At 45.3% G+C, this 22,863-nt stretch overlaps 1 protein-coding gene across 1 annotated transcript in view; it reads left to right on the plus strand.

Moving 5' to 3' along the window:
• cdk19 (cyclin-dependent kinase 19) overlaps positions 1-22,863 on the plus strand; it is a gene marked incomplete at its 3' end in the record, with an annotated part of 215,960 nt that overhangs the window by 143,265 nt on the left and 49,832 nt on the right. Inside the window, exon 8 of the mRNA XM_055665333.1 lies at positions 19,597-19,740. Within this exon, the coding sequence (XP_055521308.1) occupies positions 19,597-19,740 (144 nt within the window). The remainder of the gene's footprint in view (positions 1-19,596; positions 19,741-22,863) is intronic.

Below are 22,863 nucleotides of genomic sequence, written 5' to 3' on the forward strand. Positions count from 1 at the left end.
CCATAGACATAAAATGCTGGAGTGAATCAGCGGGACAGACAGCATCTTTGAAGAAGGATCTCCACTTGAAACATCACCCATTTCTTCTCCCCAGAGATGCTGTCTGTCCCGCTGAGTTACTCTAGCTTTTTGTCAAGTCAAGTCACTTTTATTTCTATAGCACATTTAAAAAACAACTCTCGTTGGCCAAAGTGCTTTACATTGGTGGAGGTACTAACATTATACAACATTGGTTCGTAGATTAAGTACATACATAAATACATACATATAGCCCTCCCTCAGAGGACGTCAAGAAAGGCTTGAGAGTAAAGATGAGTTTTAAGTCTCAACTTAAAGGAGTCGATGGAGGGGGCAGTTCTGATGGGAAGAGGGATGCTGTTCCACAGTCTAGGAGCTGCAACCGCAAAGGCACGGTCGCCCCTGAGCTTATGCCTAGACCGCGGGATGTTCAGTAACCCCAAGTCGGCCGATCTGAGGGACCTGGAGGTGGTGTGGTGGGTGAGCAGACTTTTGATGTAGGTGGGGGCAAGCCCGTTAAGGGCTTTGTAGACATAAAGAAGGATCTTGAAATTTATTCAGAACCGCACAGGGAGCCAGTGGAGAGAGGTCAGGATCGGGGTGATGTGGTCCCTTTTTCGGGTGCCCGTCAGGAGTCTTGCTGCGGTGTTTTGGACCAGTTGCAGGTGGGACAGGGAAGATTGGCTGATGCCAGTGTAAAGGGAGTTGCAGTAATCGAGGCGGGAGGAGATGAATGTGTGGATGATCTTTTCAGGTCGCCAAACTGGAGGAATTGTTTTATTTTAGCTATCGTCCGAAGCTGGAAGATCTTTGTGTCTATCTTCGGTGTAAACCAGCATCTGCAGTTCCTTCCCACACCTTTTTTCCCCCTCCACAGATGCTGCCTGATCCCTGAGTTCCACCAGCACTTTGAAATCACTAAACCTCATCATGTATAAGATCAAACCACTTTTTTGAGTACATACATATTATATTTTATAAAGATGGACACAAAATGCTGGAGTAACTCAGTGAGTCAGACAGTATCTTTGGACAAAAGGAATAGGTGACGTTTCGGGTCGAGACCCTTCTTCAGTATACAAGTATTCAAGTTCTTCAAGTATTATAAATACTAATTTGCAAATAACTTATTCAATGTATAAAAGAAAGCAAAAATTGCCAAAATTATATAAATGGGGAAATTTACTTAAAATTACTGTTAAAATATTTACAATACAATACAAATGAAACTCTGTTTCTATAGCCATACAAACAAAAAACATTCCCACGGGTCTCCCGTGCAGTGAAGAGATTTTTTTAAGTCCCCCTCCCCACCGCCCCCCACATAAACACAGTTAAATACAGTATCATAAAACACAACAACTACATTTTACTAGACAAAAAAAAAACAAAGACAGGCAGGCTGCAACAGCGAGTCGTGCCGCCAACCAGAACCAATCCAATTTTTGATAGGATCTTCGAAGAAATGGAATAATAAATTTATGTGGAAAATGTAATAAAAAAAAATAGAATGTTGTCCACACCCTGCATAATAAACAATGACCGCTTCCTCCACAGACTCCGTACGTTGTCATTTCCCCAAATCTCTCCAACGCTGCATTATTCACCTCAGTTTATGCTGCCACTGCCCCTTCTGTCTCTGTTATCATGCTTGAACACTTTGTATCTAACAATAAATTATATCCCTGCCTAATTTTAACCTTTCTTTGCAAATGCCACAACAACAATGTAATCCCATTTGTTGACGTGCGGCTGCAGTTCACCGACCATGCCGAGTGTGTTTGTTGGATTTGCGTGGCTGCACTGTAATAGCCTTGTCCCACTGTACGAGTTCATTCAAGAGTTCTCCCGAGTTTGCCCTGATTCAAACTCGGAGATTTACGGTAAAGGCCGGCCGCTCGTAGGTGCTCGGGGCTCTCCTGGACATTTTTCAACATGTTGAAAAATCTTCACGAGTCTTCCCGAGCTTACCGCGTTTCGCGAGTACCTGCCGTTAGCGTTACGTGCCGCTAAGAGACGTCGCCGAGCTCCGACGTACCTGCTACGTACATGCTACAGTGCAGAGAAGGTTCAGCAGACTGATTCCTGGGATGGCAGGACTTTCATATGAAGAAAGACTGGATAGACTCGGCTTGTACTCGCTAGAATTTAGAAGATTGAGGGGGGATCTTATAGAAACTTACAAAATTCTTAAGGGCTTGGACAGGCTAGATGCAGGAAGATTGTTCCCGATGTTGGGGAAGTCCAGAACAAGGGGTCACAGTTTAAGGATAAGAGGGAAATCTTTTAGGACTGAGATGGGAAAATCATTTTTTACACAGAGAGTGGTGAATCTGTGGAATTCTCTGCCACAAAAGGTAGTTGAGGCCAGTTCATTGGCTATATTTAAGAGGGAGTTAGATGTGGCCCTTGTGGCTAAAGGGATCAGGGGGTATGGAGAGAAGGCAGGGATGGGATACTGAGTTGGATGATCAGCCATGATCATATCGAATGGCGGTGCAGGCTCGAAGGGCTGAATGGCCTACTCCTGCACCTATTTTCTATGTTTCTATTCTACGTGCTTCCATGAGTTTGATTTTTTTTTAAACTTGGGAGAGCTCTTGAATGAACTTGTACAGTGGGACAGGGCTGTAAGTGTGTCTAGCTCTATTTGTGCATTTGATTCCGTCCAAAGGCTTCAGAGAGGGTGCAGAAGAGGTTTACCAGAAGGATCTGCAGATGCTGGTTTAAACTGAAGATAAACATAGAAACATAGAAACATAGAAAATAGGTGCAGGAGTAGGCCATTCGGCCCTTCGAGCCTGCACCGCCATTCAATATGATCATGGCTGATCATCCAACTCAGTATCCTGTACCTGCCTTCTCTCCATACCCCCTGATCCCTTTAGCCACTAGGGCCACATCTAGCTCCCTCTTAAATATAGCCAATGAACTGGCCTCAACTACCCTCTGCGGCAGAAAATTCCACAGATTCACCACTCTCTGTGTGAAAAAAGTTTTCCTCATCTCGGTCCTAAAAGATTTCCCCCTTATACTTAAACTGTGACCCCTTGTTCTGGAAGCACTACAAGCTGGAGTAACTCAGCGGGTCAGACAGCATCTCATTCCTGTCTGACTCGCCGAGTTACTCCAGCTTTTTGTGTTGTGAACGCTGCCTAGATTAGAGGGGTTCAGCTACAGGGAGAGGTTGAATCGACTTGGATGCTTTCTCTGGAACGTCAGAGGTTGAGAGGAGACGATGGAAATATATAAAATTATGAGAGGCATCGATGGGGTAGACAGTCAGAACCTTTTCCCAGATTGGAAACGTCCAACACTAGAGGGCGTAGTTGTACATTGTGAGGGGGAAATGTTTAATGGAGATGTCTTTTACAAAGAGAGTGGCGGTGGTCTGGAATGTGCTGCCAGGGGTGGTGATGGAAGCGGATAAGATATTGGAGTTTGGGGCTTTTGGATAAGCACCGGGATATGCAGGGAATGCAGGGCTATGGGTCATGTACGGGTAGATGCGATCAGTCTAACCTGGCATCCTGTTTGGCACCAATATAGAGGCCGTGCCCATGCTGTCTTGTGTTCATACACCTTGTTCTATGTTCATACACTTTCTATTTCTTCCGTTGATGATTTGACCGCTGTCCGTTCACTTGCCTGCCGCCGGGGCATGTGCAGGGGCATGTTTTTCCACACAGAGTGCCTGGAACGCGCTGCCGGGGGTGGTGGTGGAACCAGGTACCATAGTGTAGCAATGTTACAACATTTTGAGATTAAAAAAATCAAGTCTGTAATTTATCCCATCAGATAAAGCATAAAAAGAAGTTCAATTTGACACCTAATTCACTTTCATATCTTCAGTATTAAAAAAGTTATGGCCATTTTCATACTCGGAAATTAGCATCTTGTTCCCTATTGCTTTTCCATTGACTTAACTCAAAAGCTGTGATCAAGGACAGTCAAAAGCCCATAACTTTCTTAAAAATTAAGAGAACTGGAATACATTTTCAGTTATTATAGATTGAAGCATTCTGAAACAAATATGAAACAACTTACGTGGATGACCTGAAATTAAAGCATATAATTAGTTAGTTATCTAATTGTAGCTAATTACAAAATTCAATTACTAGATCTAAACATCTATCCATTTCTTAAGAAAAGGTTAACATTTTTAAATAGCCTAAGTGTTCAAATAACATTCACACAAGAATTCACAATATAACATGATTTTAAAATCTCATTGTCATGACTTTATAGTCCAAATGGAAGGAATTTAATGTTTAATTCCCGTAAATTAATGGGCATTTAAATCATCTTGCGAGTGGGTTTTTGTGGAACGCGATCGATTGGAACATTGTGGATGCGGTGAATTTAAACCCCATATCGGCAGAAAAACATTGCCGGTTCGTATGGGGCTCAAATCACATTTTCGCCAATTAAATTTGGATTAAAGTCATCCTAAGAAGCAAGTTTATGTGTAAAATAAACGACTTACATTATGTTTTGTCCCTTACGTGAGATCCATCCCGTTATAGGCATGGACGGCGTTAGAAGCAGCTTTTTTATTTTACTCCTGCGATTAAATTGTCCCGCGGTATATCTCGGACAGGCAGGAGAAAACGGCATTTTAATCTCGCCCACCCCCCCTCAAAGGCGCCAAAGCCGCGCACACGGCCAGTGGCAGAACTGCAGCGCCGCTGAAGGTAAGTTTTGTAACATCGCTACATAGCTTTTAGATAGGAACATGGACATGCAAGGAATTACATACAGACAGAGGAGATTAGCACCATGGTTGCCGTGGACATTCTCGGCAGAAGGACCTGTTCCTGTGCCGCTTTGTTCCGTGTTCTATCATAACCTTAACCTGTTCCCTGCCAACGTTTGGTCATGACTCGAATATACTCGGGGGTGGCACTGAACAGGTTGATCCTTTACCAAGGAGGCACCATATCATCTTGTATTCACATCTGTAATCATAGCTGTAGAATTCCTTCTAACTGTTGTTCTCTTCAGCTCTCTCTGAACTGCTGAGCCACCCTCAGTGCTGCGGTCTTGACCCAGGTTTCACGCCCCAGAGAATCCTTCGGGGGTACGGAGGGGGTCGGCATTCCCCAACTTTTCAGTTTCTAGTTTATGTCCAATTTCTGCGCAAGAAGAGAGTCAGAGTTGTTTAAATGGATGTGGATTTTTTTTTAAAAAGACCTTGGATAATCGTTACAACGAGTCACTGCTGCACCAGCCATGAGATGAAAACGATTTGTTAACTGCCATTGTTAGCACTTGTTAACAGCCAGTAGTTAACACGTAGTTATGCAATGTGTCATCAATACATCGATCCACATTCCTCAGTATATGTAATTGTGTTTTGACCATGTGTTAATGACACCGCGTTCCTTTGAATAAAATTGATAGGGGAATTTAATAAACTGACTGTCATTGCTCCGGACACTGATCACGGGCTTCTTCTGGTGTGCAGGTAGTCACGTTATTTTATTATTCCAAGTTGTTTTATTATTCTCTCCCTCTCTCTCCCTCTCGTCCTCGTCCTTGCCCTTGCCCTCTCTCCCTCGACCTTTCTCCCTGTGTCTCTCTCTTTCACTCTCTCCTTCTTTCCCTCTCTTCCTCTCGATGTGTCTCTCTGTCTTTCGCTCTCTCCTTTCCCTCTCTTCCTCTCGATGTGTCTCTCTGCCTTTTGCTCTCTCCTTCCTTCCCTCTCTCCCTCTCCCCCTCTCTTGCAGTGTCTCTCTGTCTTTCGCTGGAGTAACTCAGCGGGTCAGGCAGCATCTCCGGAGAGAAGGAATAGGTGACATTTTTGGTCGAGACCATTCTTCGGACCCTCCATAGATCCGGCCTGACCTGCTGAGTTCTCCAGCACTTTATGTTTTGTTCTTAAAATAAATCCGTGGGTCCGCTGAAGAAACTACACGATGGACCACTCTGGAAGTGCAAGTTTTACCTGTACACTTCATACTGTAGAACATATCATAATACACCCTAAGTGATTTAATGGGGTTAGATTTTTTTTTAATCTGTTGTCTAGAATTAATCGATACCCACCCTATGTACATTATATCAGATTTAAATCGGAATTCCGATTTTTTTTGTTTTCCTATTTGTCAATTTTTTGTGCCCGATTACTTGGCGGCCAATCTACCGCTGTCTCTAAGGGGGTTGCGTCCAATCACCGACAAGCTTCCCTTAAAATTCCCGTCCAATCAGCAAATCGGTTTCCTCCCGTCCAATCAGCCGCTGTCTCTAAGGGCATTACTTTTCATATTATCTGCCCCCAATAAGAAAATGCATTTTCAGATTAAGTGTTTCAGTTAAATTAGAATGGATGGGGAGGAAATAAGTAGTACCAATAGTTTTTTCCAGCCTAAATCGTGAGTGGTGAATATGTTATTGTGGGTGGTTTTAGTGCCAGTCACAAGCTTGAACTCAGTGTAGGTGATGCTATAAGTGAAGTTGCAGGTTTGAATCATTTTCAGATATTTTGTGATCAATTGTATTCCTTATATCACAGGTCTCCTAAGAATCAGGATGAGTTAACTGCACGCGCTGAAGCTCTTCCCTGTCAACTGTTGAAAATTGGTGGTGTTCTCAGTGTGAGATGGGTTGCTTTGTCTTACCGAACTGTAAAGGCAATGTGGCCGTCTTATAAAGCTATTTGGGAGCATTTTGGACAAGCAAGCTGTGATGCTTCAAGATCTAGTGCAGAGTGAGCAAAGTACGAGGGGCTGAGAACAAGTATTAGAATCATCAGCTTTCGTAAATAATTTGGGCTTGTTGATTGCTAGAGTTGTCTGAACTGTCACTTGAACTGCAGAACGGAAATTGTACACTTAGTAAAGCACATGAGGAAATTAAACCAACTATCAAGTTCCTGAATGTCAAATAGAGAAGCCAGGGCAATGTTATACTCAAGTGGAGAAAACAACAAGCCTGATGATATTTAATGGAATACATTTGAGAGCTGGTAAAGTACCTACTATCCATAGACAACAGTATTTGAAGAGTTTGGCCAATAATATGAAATCCAGGCTGCTTGAATCTATTTATTTATTTATTTATTTATTTAATTCTTTATTACATAGAACATAGAATAGAAAACATTTCGAACAGAATAAAAGAATAAAAAGCAAGTGTGAAACAGCATACAAAAAACAAAACAAGAATATTTATAAAGTGTCATAAACAATATCTATAAATAAATTAAATCGTATGTGAACAAAAAGGAGCAGGAAGAAGCCAAAGCTTATTATTTCCCACCCCTTATTCAACTGCTTGTAATTATCATACAAATTTAGCAGCTATATGTACACCATATGTACACCAGCCACTATATGTACACCATATGTACACCAGCAGCTATATGTACAACTAATTATTCACATTTATACACTGATTAAATATTTACAAAGCCATACAAAAGAGAGAAAAAAAGAAAAAAGAAAATATACTATACAGTATCTTAGTCATATATACAACCCATCACCCTATAATCACCCTTCCCACTACAATCAGTATAACAAATATTCCACTCACAATCACCTATCCTCCTCCCAATATCCTTTAAAAAAAGTGTTTTTGTACATCTTTTTAAACTGAATTATGCTTGTGCTAAGTTTTATCTCCTGTTCCAGACCATTCCACAAATTCACACCACAGATTGCTATGCACATACTTTTAAGAGTTGTTCTGACATTGAGTTTTTAAAAATTATGTTCCCCTCTCAAATGATACCCACCCTGTCTTTCCATAAACAGTTTTTGTATATTTCTTGGAAGTAAATTATTTCTTGCTTTGTACATGATTTGCGCAGTCTATGATTCAATGATAAATGTAAAAAGTTTATTAGCCAGTAGAAATATTTAGATATTAACAATATTCCAGAAGATTCACTTTTTACCTTTGGGGATAATGATGTAGAAGAAATCATTAGATTTACTAGAATGTTGCCTGGGTTTCAGCAACTAAGTTACAGAGAAAGGTTGAACAAGTTAGGGCTTTATTCTTTGGAGCGCAGAAGGTTAAGGGGGGACTTGATAGAGGTTTTTAAAATGATGAGAGGGATAGACAGAGTTGACGTGGATAAGCTTTTCCCACTGAGAGTAGGGAAGATTCAAACAAGGGGACATGACTTGAGAATTAAGGGACTGAAGTTTAGGGGTAACATGAGGGGGAACTTCTTTACTCAGAGAGTGGTAGCTGTGTGGAATGAGCTTCCAGTGAAGGTGGTGGAGGCAGGTTCGTTTTTATCATTTAAAAATAAATTGGATAGTTATATGGACGGGAAGGGAATGGAGGGTTATGGTCTGAGCGCAGGTATATGGGACTAGGGGAGAATATGTGTTCGGCACGGACTAGAAGGGTCGAGATGGATTGTTTCCGTGCTGTAATTGTTATATGGTTATATGAAATGGCAGAACAACTTGGCTTAAATGGCCGGCTTTGTGTCAGAGCCTGCAGAGAATTCAAGGAATCTAAAGGGAAGATAGATTGTGCAGATTTTCAGCAGCTGCTAGCGGCTGAAAATACAATTCCAGTATCAACAGCAGAATGTGAAAGAAGCGTCAGTGGCATGAATTTCTGCATGTACCACAACGCGCAAGACTTCAAACTGATCATCTCTCAACTCTTCTATTTATCAAGTTGGTGGGGACTCCTCTGTCAAAATTCTTCAACCCCAAAGAATATGTGAGGACAGAAGGTGTGCGGAAGAAATGGCATGCAGAAAGAAAGAGGTGACAGAAGAAAATGGAGATTATATACCAATACGGGACATTTTGTAATGGAAACAGAGAGAGAGAGAGAGAGATACAAGAAAGCAGCTGACATATAATACACGATTTGTTGCTACATCTATGACCAGGCTATTAAAGACAATGGGGGTGAGGTGTCGCTCCCTCCAACAAGCAATCAAATCATCATCAAATTCTGCAGAAAAAAGCAGCAATTGGATCTGGATCAAAAAGGGAGACAACAATTGGGCTGCAAGATGAATACAGGAGGGTATGGAATTGAGGGGGGGTGTAACTGGGACGCCAGGTATCACCGTTGAGCCCTCTGGAGATGTTGTGGGCTTATCAATGAAACGTCAAAGAAGGAGGGTGACCACATGATGACGTACCTACCCAACCTTTCACCACTCCAATCCCACTGCAAATAGCAAGATGGCCGACTTATTACACGGATTGAAACATCAAGTCTATTAGCTCTACTACTACTCACGATAAACTATATTATAAACACACAAACAAGTTATGCATTCTTGTACTCTTACATGGGCATGACCTCACATCAAAAATTCCACCCCCCCCCCCCTCCTTCCTTCCCAACCTTAGCCTCACGGACCTTAGAGCACCCCAGTTCCTAAAACCCCTTTCCATCACTCCCCGGTTCCATCCTAACCACGGGTGCTGTCTGTACGGAGTTTGTACCGTTCTCCCTGTGACCTGTGTGGGTTTTCTCCGGGTGCTCCGGTTTCCTCCCATACTCCAAAGGCGTACAGGTTTGTAGGTTAATTGGCTTCAGTACAAATTGTAAATTGGGTGTCGGATGTGCGTGACTTGCTGGTCAGGGTGGACTCGGTGGGCCGAAGGGCCTGTTTCTGTGCTGTATCTCTAAACTAAACTAAACCAAACAGCACTCTGAACCAAACATGGGTTAGAATCTAATTCACCTTGAGCATTTCCTGAACTAACATCTATCAATAGACAATAGACAATAGGTGCAGGAGTAGGCCATTCAGGCCCTTCGAGCCAGCACCACCATTCAATGTGATCATGGCTGATCATCCCCAATCAGTACCCCGTTCCTGCCTTCTCCCCATATCCCCTGACTCCGCTATTTTTAAGAGCCCTATCTAGCTCTCTCTTGAAAGCATCCAGAGAACCGGCCTCCGCCGTCCTCTGAGGCAGAGAATTCCACAGACTCACCACTCTGTGTGAGAAAGAAACAGAGAGTGAGAAGTATCGTTCTCTGTGGGTCTGGAGATCATCCTTTAGTTTACTTCAGAGATGCAGCAATGAAACACACCCTTCGGCCCACCGTGTCCGCACGGACCCGCGATCCCCACACATTAGCACTATCCTACACACTAGGGACAATTTACAATTCTTACCAAAGCCGATTAACCTACAAACCTGTACGTCCGTCCTTGGTGTGTGGGAGGAAATGTTCTAAAAAATGAACCAGTGCAGTGCCTATGAAGCAGTGCCAATGGATGGGCAATTGTTTAGTTTGGTTTGGAGATACAGCGTGGAAACACCGCGCCGACCAGCGATCCCCGCACATTAACGCTTCTAGGGACTATTTTTTTGCATTTACACCAAGCCGGTCACGGTGGTGCAGCGGTAGAGTTGCTGCCTTACAGCGAATGCAGCGCCAGAGACCCGGGTTCGATCTCCCCGTGATCTGCGTGGGTTTGCTCCGAGATCTTCGGTTTCCTCCCATACTCCAAAGACGTACAGGTTTGTAGGTTAATTGACTTGGTAAATGTAAAAATTGTCCCTAGTCGGTGTAGGATAGTGTTAGTGTGTGGGGATCGCTGGTCGGTGCGGACTCGGTGGGTTGAAGGGCCTGTTTCCGCACTGTATGTCTAAACTGTATGTCTAAACTAAACTAAACTAAATTAACCTACAAACATACGTCTTTGAAGTGTGGGAGGAAACTGAAGATCCCGAAGAAAACTCACGCAGGAGAAGGTACAATAGACAATAGGTGCAGGAATAGGCCATTCGGCCCTTCGAGCCAGCACCGCCATTCATGGCTGATCATCCCCGATCAGTACCCCATTCCTGCCTTCTCCCCATATTGTTTTTAAGAAGGAACTGCAGATGCAGGAAAATCGAAGGTACACAAAGGTACTCCACTGCGAAATCTCCTCAAGGTATGCCTACTTTGAAGAAGTTCTCCTCCTCTCTCCGGAGACAGTTTTGTAACCTCCTAATTCTCCCAATTTTGTTAGCCCTTGCTGTCTCCTCCCCTTCCTCGGCCCTCGGGCTGTCTCCTCCCATCCCCCAGCCCTCGGGCTCCTCCTCTTCCTTTTTTCTTTCTTCTCCCTGCCCGCCCCCCCCCCCCATCAGTCTGAAGAAGGTTTTCGGCCGAAACGTTGCCTATTTCCTTCGCTCCATAGATGCTGCTGAACCCGCTGAGTTTCTCCAGCATTTTTGTGTACCTTCTCCCCATATCCCCTGACTCCGCTATCTTTAAGAGCCCTATCTAGCTCTCTCTTGAAAGCATCCAGAGAACCTGCCTCCACTGCCCTCTGAGGCAGAGAATTCCACAGACTCACCACTCTCTGTGAGAAAAAGTGTTTCCACGTCTCTGTTCTAAATGGCTTACTCCTTATTCTTAAACTGTGGCCCCTGGTTCTGGACTCCCCCAACACCGGGAACATGTTTCCTGCCTCTAGCGTGTCCAAACCCTTAACAATCTTATATGTTTCAATGAGATGCCCTCTCATCCTTCTAAACTCCAGAGTGCACAAGCCCAGCCGCTCCATTCACTCAGCATATGACAGTCCCGCCATCCTGGTAATTAACCTTGTAAATCTACACTGCACTCCCTCAATAGCAAGAATGTCCTTCCTCAAATTAGGGGACCAAAACTGTTCACAATACTCCAGGTGTGGTCTCACTAGGGCTCTGTACAACTGCAGAAGGATCTCTTTGCTCCTATATTCGATTCCTCTTGTTATAAACTGCGTACAGACAGCACCCATAGTCGGGATGGAACCCTGGTCTCGGGTTCTGTGAGGCAGTGACTCTACCACTGTGCCACCGTGCCGCTCCCCTGCGCCTCTGTGACTGACGCACCCTTTGTATCTGTTGTTGGTAGCCACCTCCTGACGCCTAGCTTCCTGCATGTGTGGCAATGCTTTCAGCAAAAGCCGGCACCCATTGTCCACACATCCTGACATATCCTGCAGCTCCCACATGACATGGATTGTGCACTCCATGGGACTGAGGAGGCATGCCGTGCCTCTGTTTATTCAACTCGCCCAGCAAACAGAGAGCGTGTATTTACAATAGCCTCAGTACCACATTACATGCTGATTTACAGTGGCTTGCAAAAGTATTTATACCCCTTGAACTTTTCCACATTTTGTCACGTTACAACCACAAACGTAAATGTATTTTATTGGGATTTTATGTGATAGACCAACACAAAGTGGTGCATAATTGTGAAGTGGAAGGAAAATGTTACATGGTTTTCAAATTTTTTTACAAATAAAAAACTGAAAAGTGTGGCGTGCAAAAGTATTCAGCCCCCCTGAGTCAATACTTTGTAGAACCACCTTTCGCTGCAATTACAGCTGCAAGTCTTTTGGGGGTATGTCTCTACCAGCTTTGCACATCTAGAGACTGAAATTTTTGCCCATTCTTCTTTGCAAAATAGCTCAAGCTCAGTCAGATTGGATGGAGAGCGTCTGTGAACGGCAATTTTCAATTCTTGCCAGAGATTCTCAATTGGATTTAGGTCTGGACTTTGACTGGGCCATTCTAACACATGAATATGCTTTGATCTAAACCATTCCATTGTAGCTCTGGCTGTATGTTTAGGGTCGTTGTCCTGCTGGAAGGTGAACCTCCGCCCCAGTCTCAAGTCTTTTGCAGACTCTTAACAGGTTTTCTTCCAAGATTGCCCTGTATTTGGCTCCATCCATCTTCCCATCAACTCTGACCAGCTTCCCTGTCCCTGCTGAAGAAAAGCATCCCCACAGCATGATGCTGCCACCACCATGTTTCACAGTGGGGATGGTGTGTTCAGGGTGATGTGCAGTGTTAGTTTTCCGCCACACATAGCGTTTTGCATTTAGGCCAAAAACTTCAATTTTGGTCTCATCTGACCAGAGCACCTTCCTCCACATGTTTGCTGTTTCCCCCACATGGCTTGTGGCAAACTGCAAACGGGACTTCTTATGGCTTTTTTTCAACAATGGCTTTCTTCTTGCCACTCTTCCATAAAGGCCCGATTTGTGGAGTGCACGACTAATAGTTGTCCTGTGGACAGATTCTCCCACCTGAGCTGTGGATCTCTGCAGCTCCTCCAGAGTTACCATGGGCCTCTTGGCTGCTTCTCTGATCAATGCTCTCCTTGCCCGGCCTGTCAGTTTAGCTGGACGGCCATGTCTTGGTAGGTTTGCAGTTGTGCCATACTCTTTCCATTTTCGGATGATGGATTGAACAGTGCTCCGTGAGATATTCAAAGCTTGGGATATTTTTTTATAACCTAACCCTCCTTTAAACTTCTCCACAACTTTATCCCTGACCTGTCTGGTGTGTTCCTTGGGCTTCATGATGCTGTTTGTTCAATAATGTTCTCTAACAAACCTCTGAGGCCTTCACAGAACAGCTGTATTTATACTGAATTTAGATTACACACAAGTGGACTCTATTTACTAATTAGGTGACTTCTGAAGGCAATTGGTTGCACTGGATTTTATTTAGGGGTATCAGAGTAAAGGGGGCTGAATACTTTTGCACGCCACACTTTTCAGTTTTTTATTTGTAAAAAAATTTGAAAACCATGTATCATTTTCCTTCCACTTCACAATGATGCGCCACTTTGTGTTGGTCTATCAAATAAAATCCCAATAAAATACATTTACGTTTGTGGTTGTAACGTGACAAAATGTGGAAAAGTTCAAGGGGTATGAAAACTTTTGCTAGCCATTGTACTTATCCTGAAGGAACGTCTTGAATCCTCTGGCTCTGTGTTTGAATCAAACGCTTGTTTCAAGTGCTGTGACTCCTTGTTTCTACATTTTGACTGCTCCTCTGTTCCTCATGCTCCTTTTAGGATCACTGCTATCCTGTTTGCCTCGCTACTTCTAAATTCACTAGTGTTCTATTTGACAATGCTTCTTTTACTCGCCACGATACTTTGACCATGCTCCTTTTAAAATCACAAGGGCTCTGTTTCATGCTCCCGTTATATCCATTGGAGCTATTTTTACCCCCATTATCTGCCTAAACTCATAGGAATTTTGGTTCCTGTCTCCTGGAAATTTGCACTCCTGTGACTCAATGGGACTGTTTCCCCACTTCCTTTCTCATTGAGTGACGCAGCGGTAGAGTCGCTGCCTCACAGCACCAGAGACCCCGCTTCCATCGCCACTACGGATGCTGTCTCTCAGCAGTTGGTATGTCCACTCTGGAGTTTAGAAGGATGAGAGGGGATCTTATTGAAACATATGATTGTTAAGGGCTTGGACACGCTAGAGGCAGGAAACATGTTCCCGATGTTGGGGGAGTCCAGAACCAGGGGCCACAGTTTAAGAATAAGGAGTAAGCCATTTAAAATAGAGACGAGGAAACACTTTTTCTCACAGAAAGTGGTGAGTCTGTGGAATTCTCTGCCTCAGAGGGCGGTGGAGGCAGGATCTCTGGATAGACATAGAAAATAGGTGCAGGAGTAGGCCATTCGGCTCTTCGAGCCTGCACCGCCATTCAATATGATCATGGCTGATCATCCAACTCAGTATCCGGTACCTGCCTTTTCTCCATACCCCCTGATCACTTTAGCCACAAGGGCCACATCTAACTCCCTCTTAAATATAGCTAATGGCCTACTCCTGGCCTCAACTACCTTCTGTGGCAGCGAATTCCAGAGATTCACCACTCTCTGTGTGAAAAATATTTTCCTCATCTCGGTCCTAAAAGATTTCCTCCTTATCCTTAAACTGTGACCCTTCAAGCTTTCAAGAGAGAGCTAGATAGGGCTCTTAAAGATAGCGGAGTCAGGGGACGTGGGGAGAAGGCAGGAACGGGGCACTGATTGGGGATGATCAGCCATGATCACATTGAATGTCGGTGCTGGCTCGAAGGGGCCAAATGGCCTACTCCTGCACCTATTGTCTATTGTCTCCCCGTGACCCACGTGGGTTTTCTCCGGGTACTCTGGTTTCCTCCCACATTCCAAAGACAGGGTCTGTTTCCACGCTGGGTCTCCAAACTAAACTAAACACCGGGACTTTGTTTCCCTCACTCCTCGACTTCCCATTTCCTGTATTCCTTGAAACAGAACAGAACAGAACACTGCAGCACAAGAACAGGCCCTTCAGCCCACACCAAAAGTGTTATCCCATCAGACAAGCAGCTTGGGATGGCACGGTGGTGCAGCAGTATAGTTGCTGCTTTACAGTGCCAGAGACCCAGGTTCGATCCTGACTACGGGTGCTGTCTGCGCGGGTGCTGTCTGTATGGAATTTTACGATGTGGAGCGGATGTTTCCATTCGTGGGAGAGTCTGGGGCTAGAGGTCACAGCCTCAGAATTTTTTAGGAAGGGGTTGAGGAGAAATGTATTTAGTCAGAGGGTGGTGATTCTGTGGAATTCTTTGCCACAGACGGCTGTGGAGGCCAAGTCAATGGATTTAAGGCAGAGGTAGATAGATTCTTGATTAGTACGGGTGTCAGGGGTTATGGGGAGAAGGCAGGAGCATGGGGTTAGGAGGGAGAGATAGATCAGCCATGATTGAATGGTGGAGTAGACTTGATGGGCCGAATGGCCTAATTCTACTCCTATTACTTGTGACATGACCTTATGACCATCCATACCAAAGATGATGCAAAATTAAATTCATCTCCTCTGCCTGCACGTGATCCATATCCTCCAATTTGCTGCATCTCCATGTGCCTGTCCGAAAACCTCTTAAACACTACCAGCAGATTTTGCCAGCAAATACATGTAATCATGGACAAAGGGGCCACAGTTTAAGAATTAGGGATAGGCCATTTACAATGGAGACAAGGAAACTTTTTCTCACAGAGAGTTGTTCAAACAGTCCAAGGACTGCTCTCACCCCAACCATGGACTGTTTAACCTCCTACCATCCGGGAGGCGCTACAGGTCTCTCCGTTGCCGAACCAGCAGGTCGAGGAACAGCTTCTTCCCGGCGGCTGTCACTCTACTCAACAACGTACCTCAGTGACTGCCAATCACCCCCCCCCCCCCCCCCCCCCCGGACACTTATTATTATTTATTCAAATCGTTTGCTATGTCGCTCTTCCAGGGAGATGCTAAATGCATTTCGTTGTCTCTGTACTGTACACTGACAATGACAATTAAAATTGAATCTGAATCTGAATCTAAATCTGTGAGTCTGTGGAATTCTCCGCCTCAGAGGGCGGTGGAGGCAGGTTCTCTGGATACTTTCAAGAGAGAGCTAGGTAGAGCTCTTAAAGATAGCGGAGTCAGGGGATATGGGGAGAGGGCAGGAACGGGGTACTGATTGTGGACGATCAGCCATGATGGCTGAACATCCTTTGCGGTTGCAGCTCCTAGACTGTGGAACAGCATCCCCTCTTCCCATCAGAACTGCCCCCTCCATCAACTCCTTTAAGTCGAGACTTAAAACTCATCTCTACTCCCAAGCCTTTCTTGACGTCCTCTGAGGGAGGGCTATATGTATGTAGTGATGTATGTATTTAATCCATGAACCACTGTTGTATAACGTTAGTACCTCCACCAATGTAAAGCACTTTGGTCAACGAGAGTTGTTTTTTAAATGTGCTATAGAAATAAAAGTGACTTGACTTGACTTGACTTGATGCTCACATTGGATGGTGGTGCTGGCTCGAAGGGCTGAATGGCCCACTCCCGCACCTATTGTCTGTTGTCTATTAAGATGTTGTGGGCGAGTATATGATAACAGAGTAATCCAGATCTCCCAATAGACATTGTGGCTCTCCCTTTTTTTTAATCTACACTTTCTCTGTAACTAACGCTGCAATGCAGTAGCACCATATTCTGTGGTGTGGTTATTTTTCTCTTTGTATTAACTGTTCATAAGTTCTACGTGCAGAATTAGGCCCATCACGTCTACTCCGCCATTCAATCATTGCTGATCTATCTCTCCCTCTCAACCCCATTCTCCTGCCTTCTCCCCGTAACCCATGACACCAATACCAATCTGGAATCTTTCTATTTCTACCTTAAGTGGCGGCGCTGTTGACAGCTGCGGCTCGCCTGCAGTCCGTCTGTTTTTACTTTTTTTGTTTCCTTTTGTTAAATTTTAGTTCATTAGGTTGTGTATGTGTGTGTGGGGGGGGGGGGGGGGGGGTGAAACATGTTATTTTGTCTCTTCTTTCGGGGGAATGCGACATTTTCTTGCCGTTTCCCCCTTCTCTGCCTCCGTCTGCGCTGAGGCCTAATTGCGGAGCTGGCGGCCTCAAGCTGCGACCGACCTCGAGGCTCCGGAGGCAGAGCCAGCCAGGACTTACCAACGCGAGGCTGGCCGGCTTCGGGCTGCGGATGCGTTCCGGTGGCGGCGACCTGAATTCGGGGCTCGGCATCGTCGGGAGCTCGCACATCACAGGTTGACGACCTGTTTTTCCGGAGCTCCCGCAACTACAGCTGCGTCCGCTGGACTGGAGGGCGGCATCTTCCACGGAACTTGAACCGGCCCGTTCACGGAGCTCGGTTGAGCCGCGGGACTTAACACCACCATCCGGCGGGGTCACAACAGCGGAGGCCTGGATCGCTTCAGTGCAGAGGGAGAACAAGGAGAACAGAGACAGAGACTTTAAGACTTTTGCCTCCATCACAGTGAGGAGGTGCCTGGTGAACTCACTGTGGTGGAATGTTAATCTGTGTTTATTGTGTGTTTTGTCATTTATTATTATATGTATGACTGCAGGCACGTAATTTCGTTCAGACCGGAAGGTCTGAATGACAATAAATGAATCTAATCTAAAAATATCCATTGACGGCCTCCACAGCCTTCTGTGGCAATGAATTCCACAGGTTCACCACCCTCTGACTAAAGAAATTCCTTCTCATCTCCTTCCAAAAGGAACATCCTTTAATTCTGAGGCTGTGGCCTCTGGTCCTAGACTCTCCCACCAGTGGAAACGTCCTCTCCACATCCACTCTATCCAGGCCTTTCACTATTGGGTCAGTCTCAGTAAGGACCCTCCTCGTCCTTCTGTATAGAAAGTAAATGCAGATGCTGGTTTAAACCGAAGATAGACACAAAAAGCTGGAGTGACTCAGCAGGACCGGCGGCATCTCTGGAGAGAAGCAATGGGTGACGTTTTGGATCAAGACCCTTCCTTTCAGACTGAAGAAAATCTCGACACGAAACATCACCCATTGCTTCTCTCCAGGGATGCTGCCGGGCTCGCTGAGTTACTCCAGCTTTGTGTCCATCTTCAAATTACGTCACGCGCTCCAGACGGCTGTGCGTACGCATGAAATCGCTCGCGACCTTCGCTGGACCATCGCGGCTCAACACGACCACAAGGTCGCGTAATATGCGTGCCAAGGACACGTAAGTGGGACAGGCCCTTTACAGTGGTACAGACCCGGGTTCCATCCTGAGTACGGAGTTTATTCGCTCTCCCCGTGACCTGCATGGGTTTTGTCCCACACTCCAAAGACATAGAAACGTAGAAAATAGAGGCCATACGGCCCTTCGAGCCAGCACCGCCATTCATTGTGATCATGGCTGATCGTCCCCTATCAATAACATGTGCCCGCCTTCTCCCCATATCCCTTGATTCCACTAGCCCCTAGAGCTCTATCTAACTCTCTCTTAAATCCATCCAGTGACTTGGCCTCCACTGCCCTCTGTTGCAGGGAATTCCACAAATTCACAACTCTCGGGGTGAAAACGTTTTTTCTCACCTCAGTCTTAAATGAGCTCACCTTTATTCTAAGACTGTGGCCCCTGGTTCTAGACTCGCCCAACATTGGGAACATTTTTCCTGCATCTAGCTTGTCCCGTCCTTTGATAATTTTATATGTTTCTATAAGATCGCCCCTCATCCTTCTAAACTCCAGTGAATACAAGCCTAGTCTTTTCAATCTTTCCTCATATGACAGTCCCGCCATCCCAGGGATCAATCTCGTGAACCTACGCTGCACTGCCTCAATCACAAGGAAGTCCTTCCTCAAATTAGGAGACCAAAACTGTACACAATACTCCAGATGTGGTCTTACCAAAGCCCTATACAACTGCAGAAGAACCTCTTTACTGCTATACTGAAATCCTCTTGTTATGAAGGCCAACATTCCATTAGCTTTCTTCACGGCCTGCTGTACCTGCACGCCAACTTTCAGTGACCGGTGTACAAGGACACCCAGGTCTCGCTGCACCTCCTCCTTACCTAACCTAACCCCATTGAGATAATAATCTGCCCCCTTGTTTTTGCCGCCAAAGACGTACAGATTTGTAGCCTAATTGGCTTGGATAGTTCAAGTTCAAGTTCAAATGTATTTGTCACATGCACCATAAGTTCAGTTTATCGTCACGTGTACCGAGGTACAGTGAAACCCTTTTTTGCGTGCTAACCAGTCAGCAGGAAGACAACACATGATTACACTCTAGTCATTCCTATACACACGTATAGAAACATGTTAAGGGAATAACGTTCAGTGCAAGGTAAAGTCTGATCAAAGATAGTCCAAGGGTCATCAATGGGGTAGATAGTAGTTCAGCACTCCTCCCTAGTTGGGCTGAAGGGCCTGTTTCCATGCTGTATGACTATGACTAATAACAATGAGCAGCATGTGTCATTTACAATGAATTCAACAACGATATTCTTTGCTTTATTCCATTTCCTGTCTTTTTATTGTAGATATTTGGGCCATTGGGTGCATTTTTGCAGAACTGTTAACATCGGAACCCATTTTCCATTGTCGGCAGGAAGATATCAAAACGAGTAACCCTTTTCACCACGATCAGTTGGATCGTATCTTCAGCGTTATGGGCTTTCCTGCAGGTCAGTTTGCTGATGTACTGTGTAATGTCATCTGGTGCGTTAATGAAGGTTACTATACTGTCCCCTAAATTGATACGCCCAGGCCTACTAGATCTCTCGGTTGCTAACTATTTTAATGCCCCTTCCCATTCCCACCCTGACCTGGGCCTCCTCCATTGTCAGCGTGAGGATATTCATTGGTGCGAGTGCAGGCACAGGGAGAAAGGGGGTGAAGATGAAAGTGATAATATCCCAGTGACGAGTGAAATAGTTGATCATTAGAATTGATTAAGTAGAAGGTTAGCTTGAGTGGAGCTTGACCTTTTTGGGTTTTGAAATAAGCTGAAGTTGCAAAGATGTGGGAATCAGGAAACTGGAGGCCAGCATTCAAACTGCTCTGATAGTGCACCCTGTTCTGTCCAAGTAGAATACCATTTACAATAGTGAGAAAGGATGTATTTCCTGGGAAGGTGGTAACTTCTGTAAACTGAAGCCTTCTGGCTGACATCGAAGATTACATTGCTACGACGGAATTGTAAATGTTGGGCTTTTTGACCAAGTTCCTGTTTCAAAGTTTGTGATCAACAGTTTGTGATAGATAGAACCACAAGATGCAAAGTGTATTGTATCAGTGAGAAGAATACTTTGAATGGGTACAGCCTGTGATTGATTTGTATTAAACATCATTGCTGCAACTCTGTATAAACATGTGACTACTATTCTTGCTGTTGAGGGAGTGCAGCGTAGGTTTACAAGGTTGATTCCCGGGATGGCGGGACTGTCATACGCTGAGAGAATGGAGCGGCTGGGCTTGTACACTCTGGAGTTTAGAAGGATGAGAGGGTTTCTCATTTAAACATATAAGATTGTTTAGGGTTTGGACACGCTAGAGGCAGGAAACATGTTGCCGATGTTGGGGGAGTCCAGAACCAGGGGCCACAGTTTTAAGAATAAGGGGTAAGCCATTTAGAACGGAGACGAGGAAACACTTTTTCTCACAGAGAGTGGTGAGTCTGTGGAATTCTCTGCCTCAGAGGGCGGTGGAGGCCGGTTCTCTGGATACTTTCAAGAGAGAGCTAGACAGGGCTCTTAAAAATAGCGAAGTCAGGGGATATGGGGAGAAGGCAGGAACGGGGTACTGATTGGGGATGATCAGCCATGATCACATTGAATGGCGGTACTGGCTTGAAGGGCTAAATGGCCTACTCATAGAAACATAGAAACATAGAAATTAGGTGCAGGAGTAGGCCATTCGGCCCTTCGAGCCTGCACCGCTATTCAATATGATCATGGCTGATCATCCAACTCAGTGGAATACTCCTGCACCTATTGTCTATTGTCTATTGAACACAATACTCTAAACGCAGCCTCACCAAGTGGAAGCTCGCACTGTTTTATTCTCAGCATGAATACAGGGCAATGCCTACAGATTATAATAAAAAATCCTGTTATCAACCGGACCTTGTGAACGAGAATTGAATTAAAACATTCCTGCAGCTCATTGTAACAGTATGATTGCAATAATGGTATCTGGAAAATACCAAGGCCAGTGGGAGAAGGGTTCACTCCCATTCCTGCCCACAGTCGGCCCATTGTCAGACTCGTTATCAGCAAGTGAAAAGAACTATTAGTCACACGCTGAAAATGTCCCAACTCCTAATGAAGGGCTCTCCATTTCTCTGAATTAAAAGCTAGTTGTGAATAAACTATTGTTATTTGAATGGCGACACAAGGAACCGCAGGTGCTGGCTCACCAAAAAAAGACGCAAAGTGTTGAAAGTACGCAGCGCGTCAGGCGGCATCTCTGGAGAAAATGGATAGGACCTGAAACGTCACTTATCTTGTTCTCCAGAGATGCTGCCTGAACCGCTGGGTTACTCCAGCACTCTGTGTCTGGAGTAACCCAGCGGGGGGGAGGAGGGGCGCCGTCCTGTATGGGTATGGCTGTTCCAGGTTTCCAAAGCCGCTGTGAGGATTCTCCCGACGCCGGAGCACCATCATCCGGCGAGAACTGCTTGGAACATCGGGCCTCCGTAAAGATGACTGTGGAGGCCTCAATAGGCCCGACTATGGGTGGACATGGGGATGGGGACTGGGCTTTGTGCCTTCCCTCATAATGGGAACCATTGTGGGGGGATGTTTTTTATGTTTCAATTTCTTTATTATTGTTATGTTGTAACGGGTATAGCTTGGACCCAATAGCAGCACAGAATCAGGCAGGTCTCTAATTGGTAATGAACTTTATTACGATACTGTAACACAGAGTAGTAACACAGGAATGGGTACACCGTACTCACACAGAGGCTCAGGATTGAGCGAGGGTTCCGAAGAGGGGCAGGCAGGAGATGTAGTCGCGGTAGCCGAAGGTCCGGTAACCAGGAGATCCAACACACGATGCAAACAAACCAGCGAGGGACAGACGAAAGGAGAGTCGAAGCCAGGCAGGAAGTCGAGGAGCCGTTGCAGGGATACACCAAACAGCCCAGGAGAGAGGCAGACAGAAACCAGGAGGTACGGGACGAAGGCCATGGTCGGGGACAGAAGGCTGAGGTGATATCCGGGAAGACGACAGGACGGAATGGTCAGGGGCAGGCAGGTTCGAATCCGTGTAGTCAGTCGGGAAATCGCTGGAGAGTCTTGCATGAATGCTGAGAACAATCTGGCACTGTGTGAATGGTGAGGAGAGTCTATATACCGGGGCAATAGGTGATCAGAGGCAACTGAGTGCAACAGGTGAGGAGAGTTAGGCTGATGAGAGGGGAGTGGCAGGCAGGCAGGTGAGGAGAAGGAGGGACCGGTGGAAAAGTACTGGGAGGTGAAGTGGATGAGAATGAGGAGAGGGCAGACTGTGACATATGTCTGTATTCTTTTTTTTATGTGCTGCAATGGCAAGAAGCATTTCACTACACCTATGGTGTATGTGACTAATAAAGAACCTTTGAACCTTTGTCTTTTTAGAGTTCTTTTTATTCCAGTAACACGAGGACAGCCTCTGTGAGATCTCCCATTTGCTAAACACTTCACCTCCCCCTCTCATTCCAACACTAAACCTTTCTGTCCTGTGCCTCCTCCATTGTTAGAGTGAGGCCCAACGCAAATTGGAGGAACAGCATCTTATATTTCGCTTGTGTAGGTTACACCTCA

The sequence above is a fragment of the Leucoraja erinacea genome, unplaced genomic scaffold, assembly GCF_028641065.1.
Source record: "Leucoraja erinacea ecotype New England unplaced genomic scaffold, Leri_hhj_1 Leri_117S, whole genome shotgun sequence".
Classification (NCBI taxonomy): Eukaryota; Metazoa; Chordata; class Chondrichthyes; order Rajiformes; family Rajidae; genus Leucoraja; species Leucoraja erinaceus.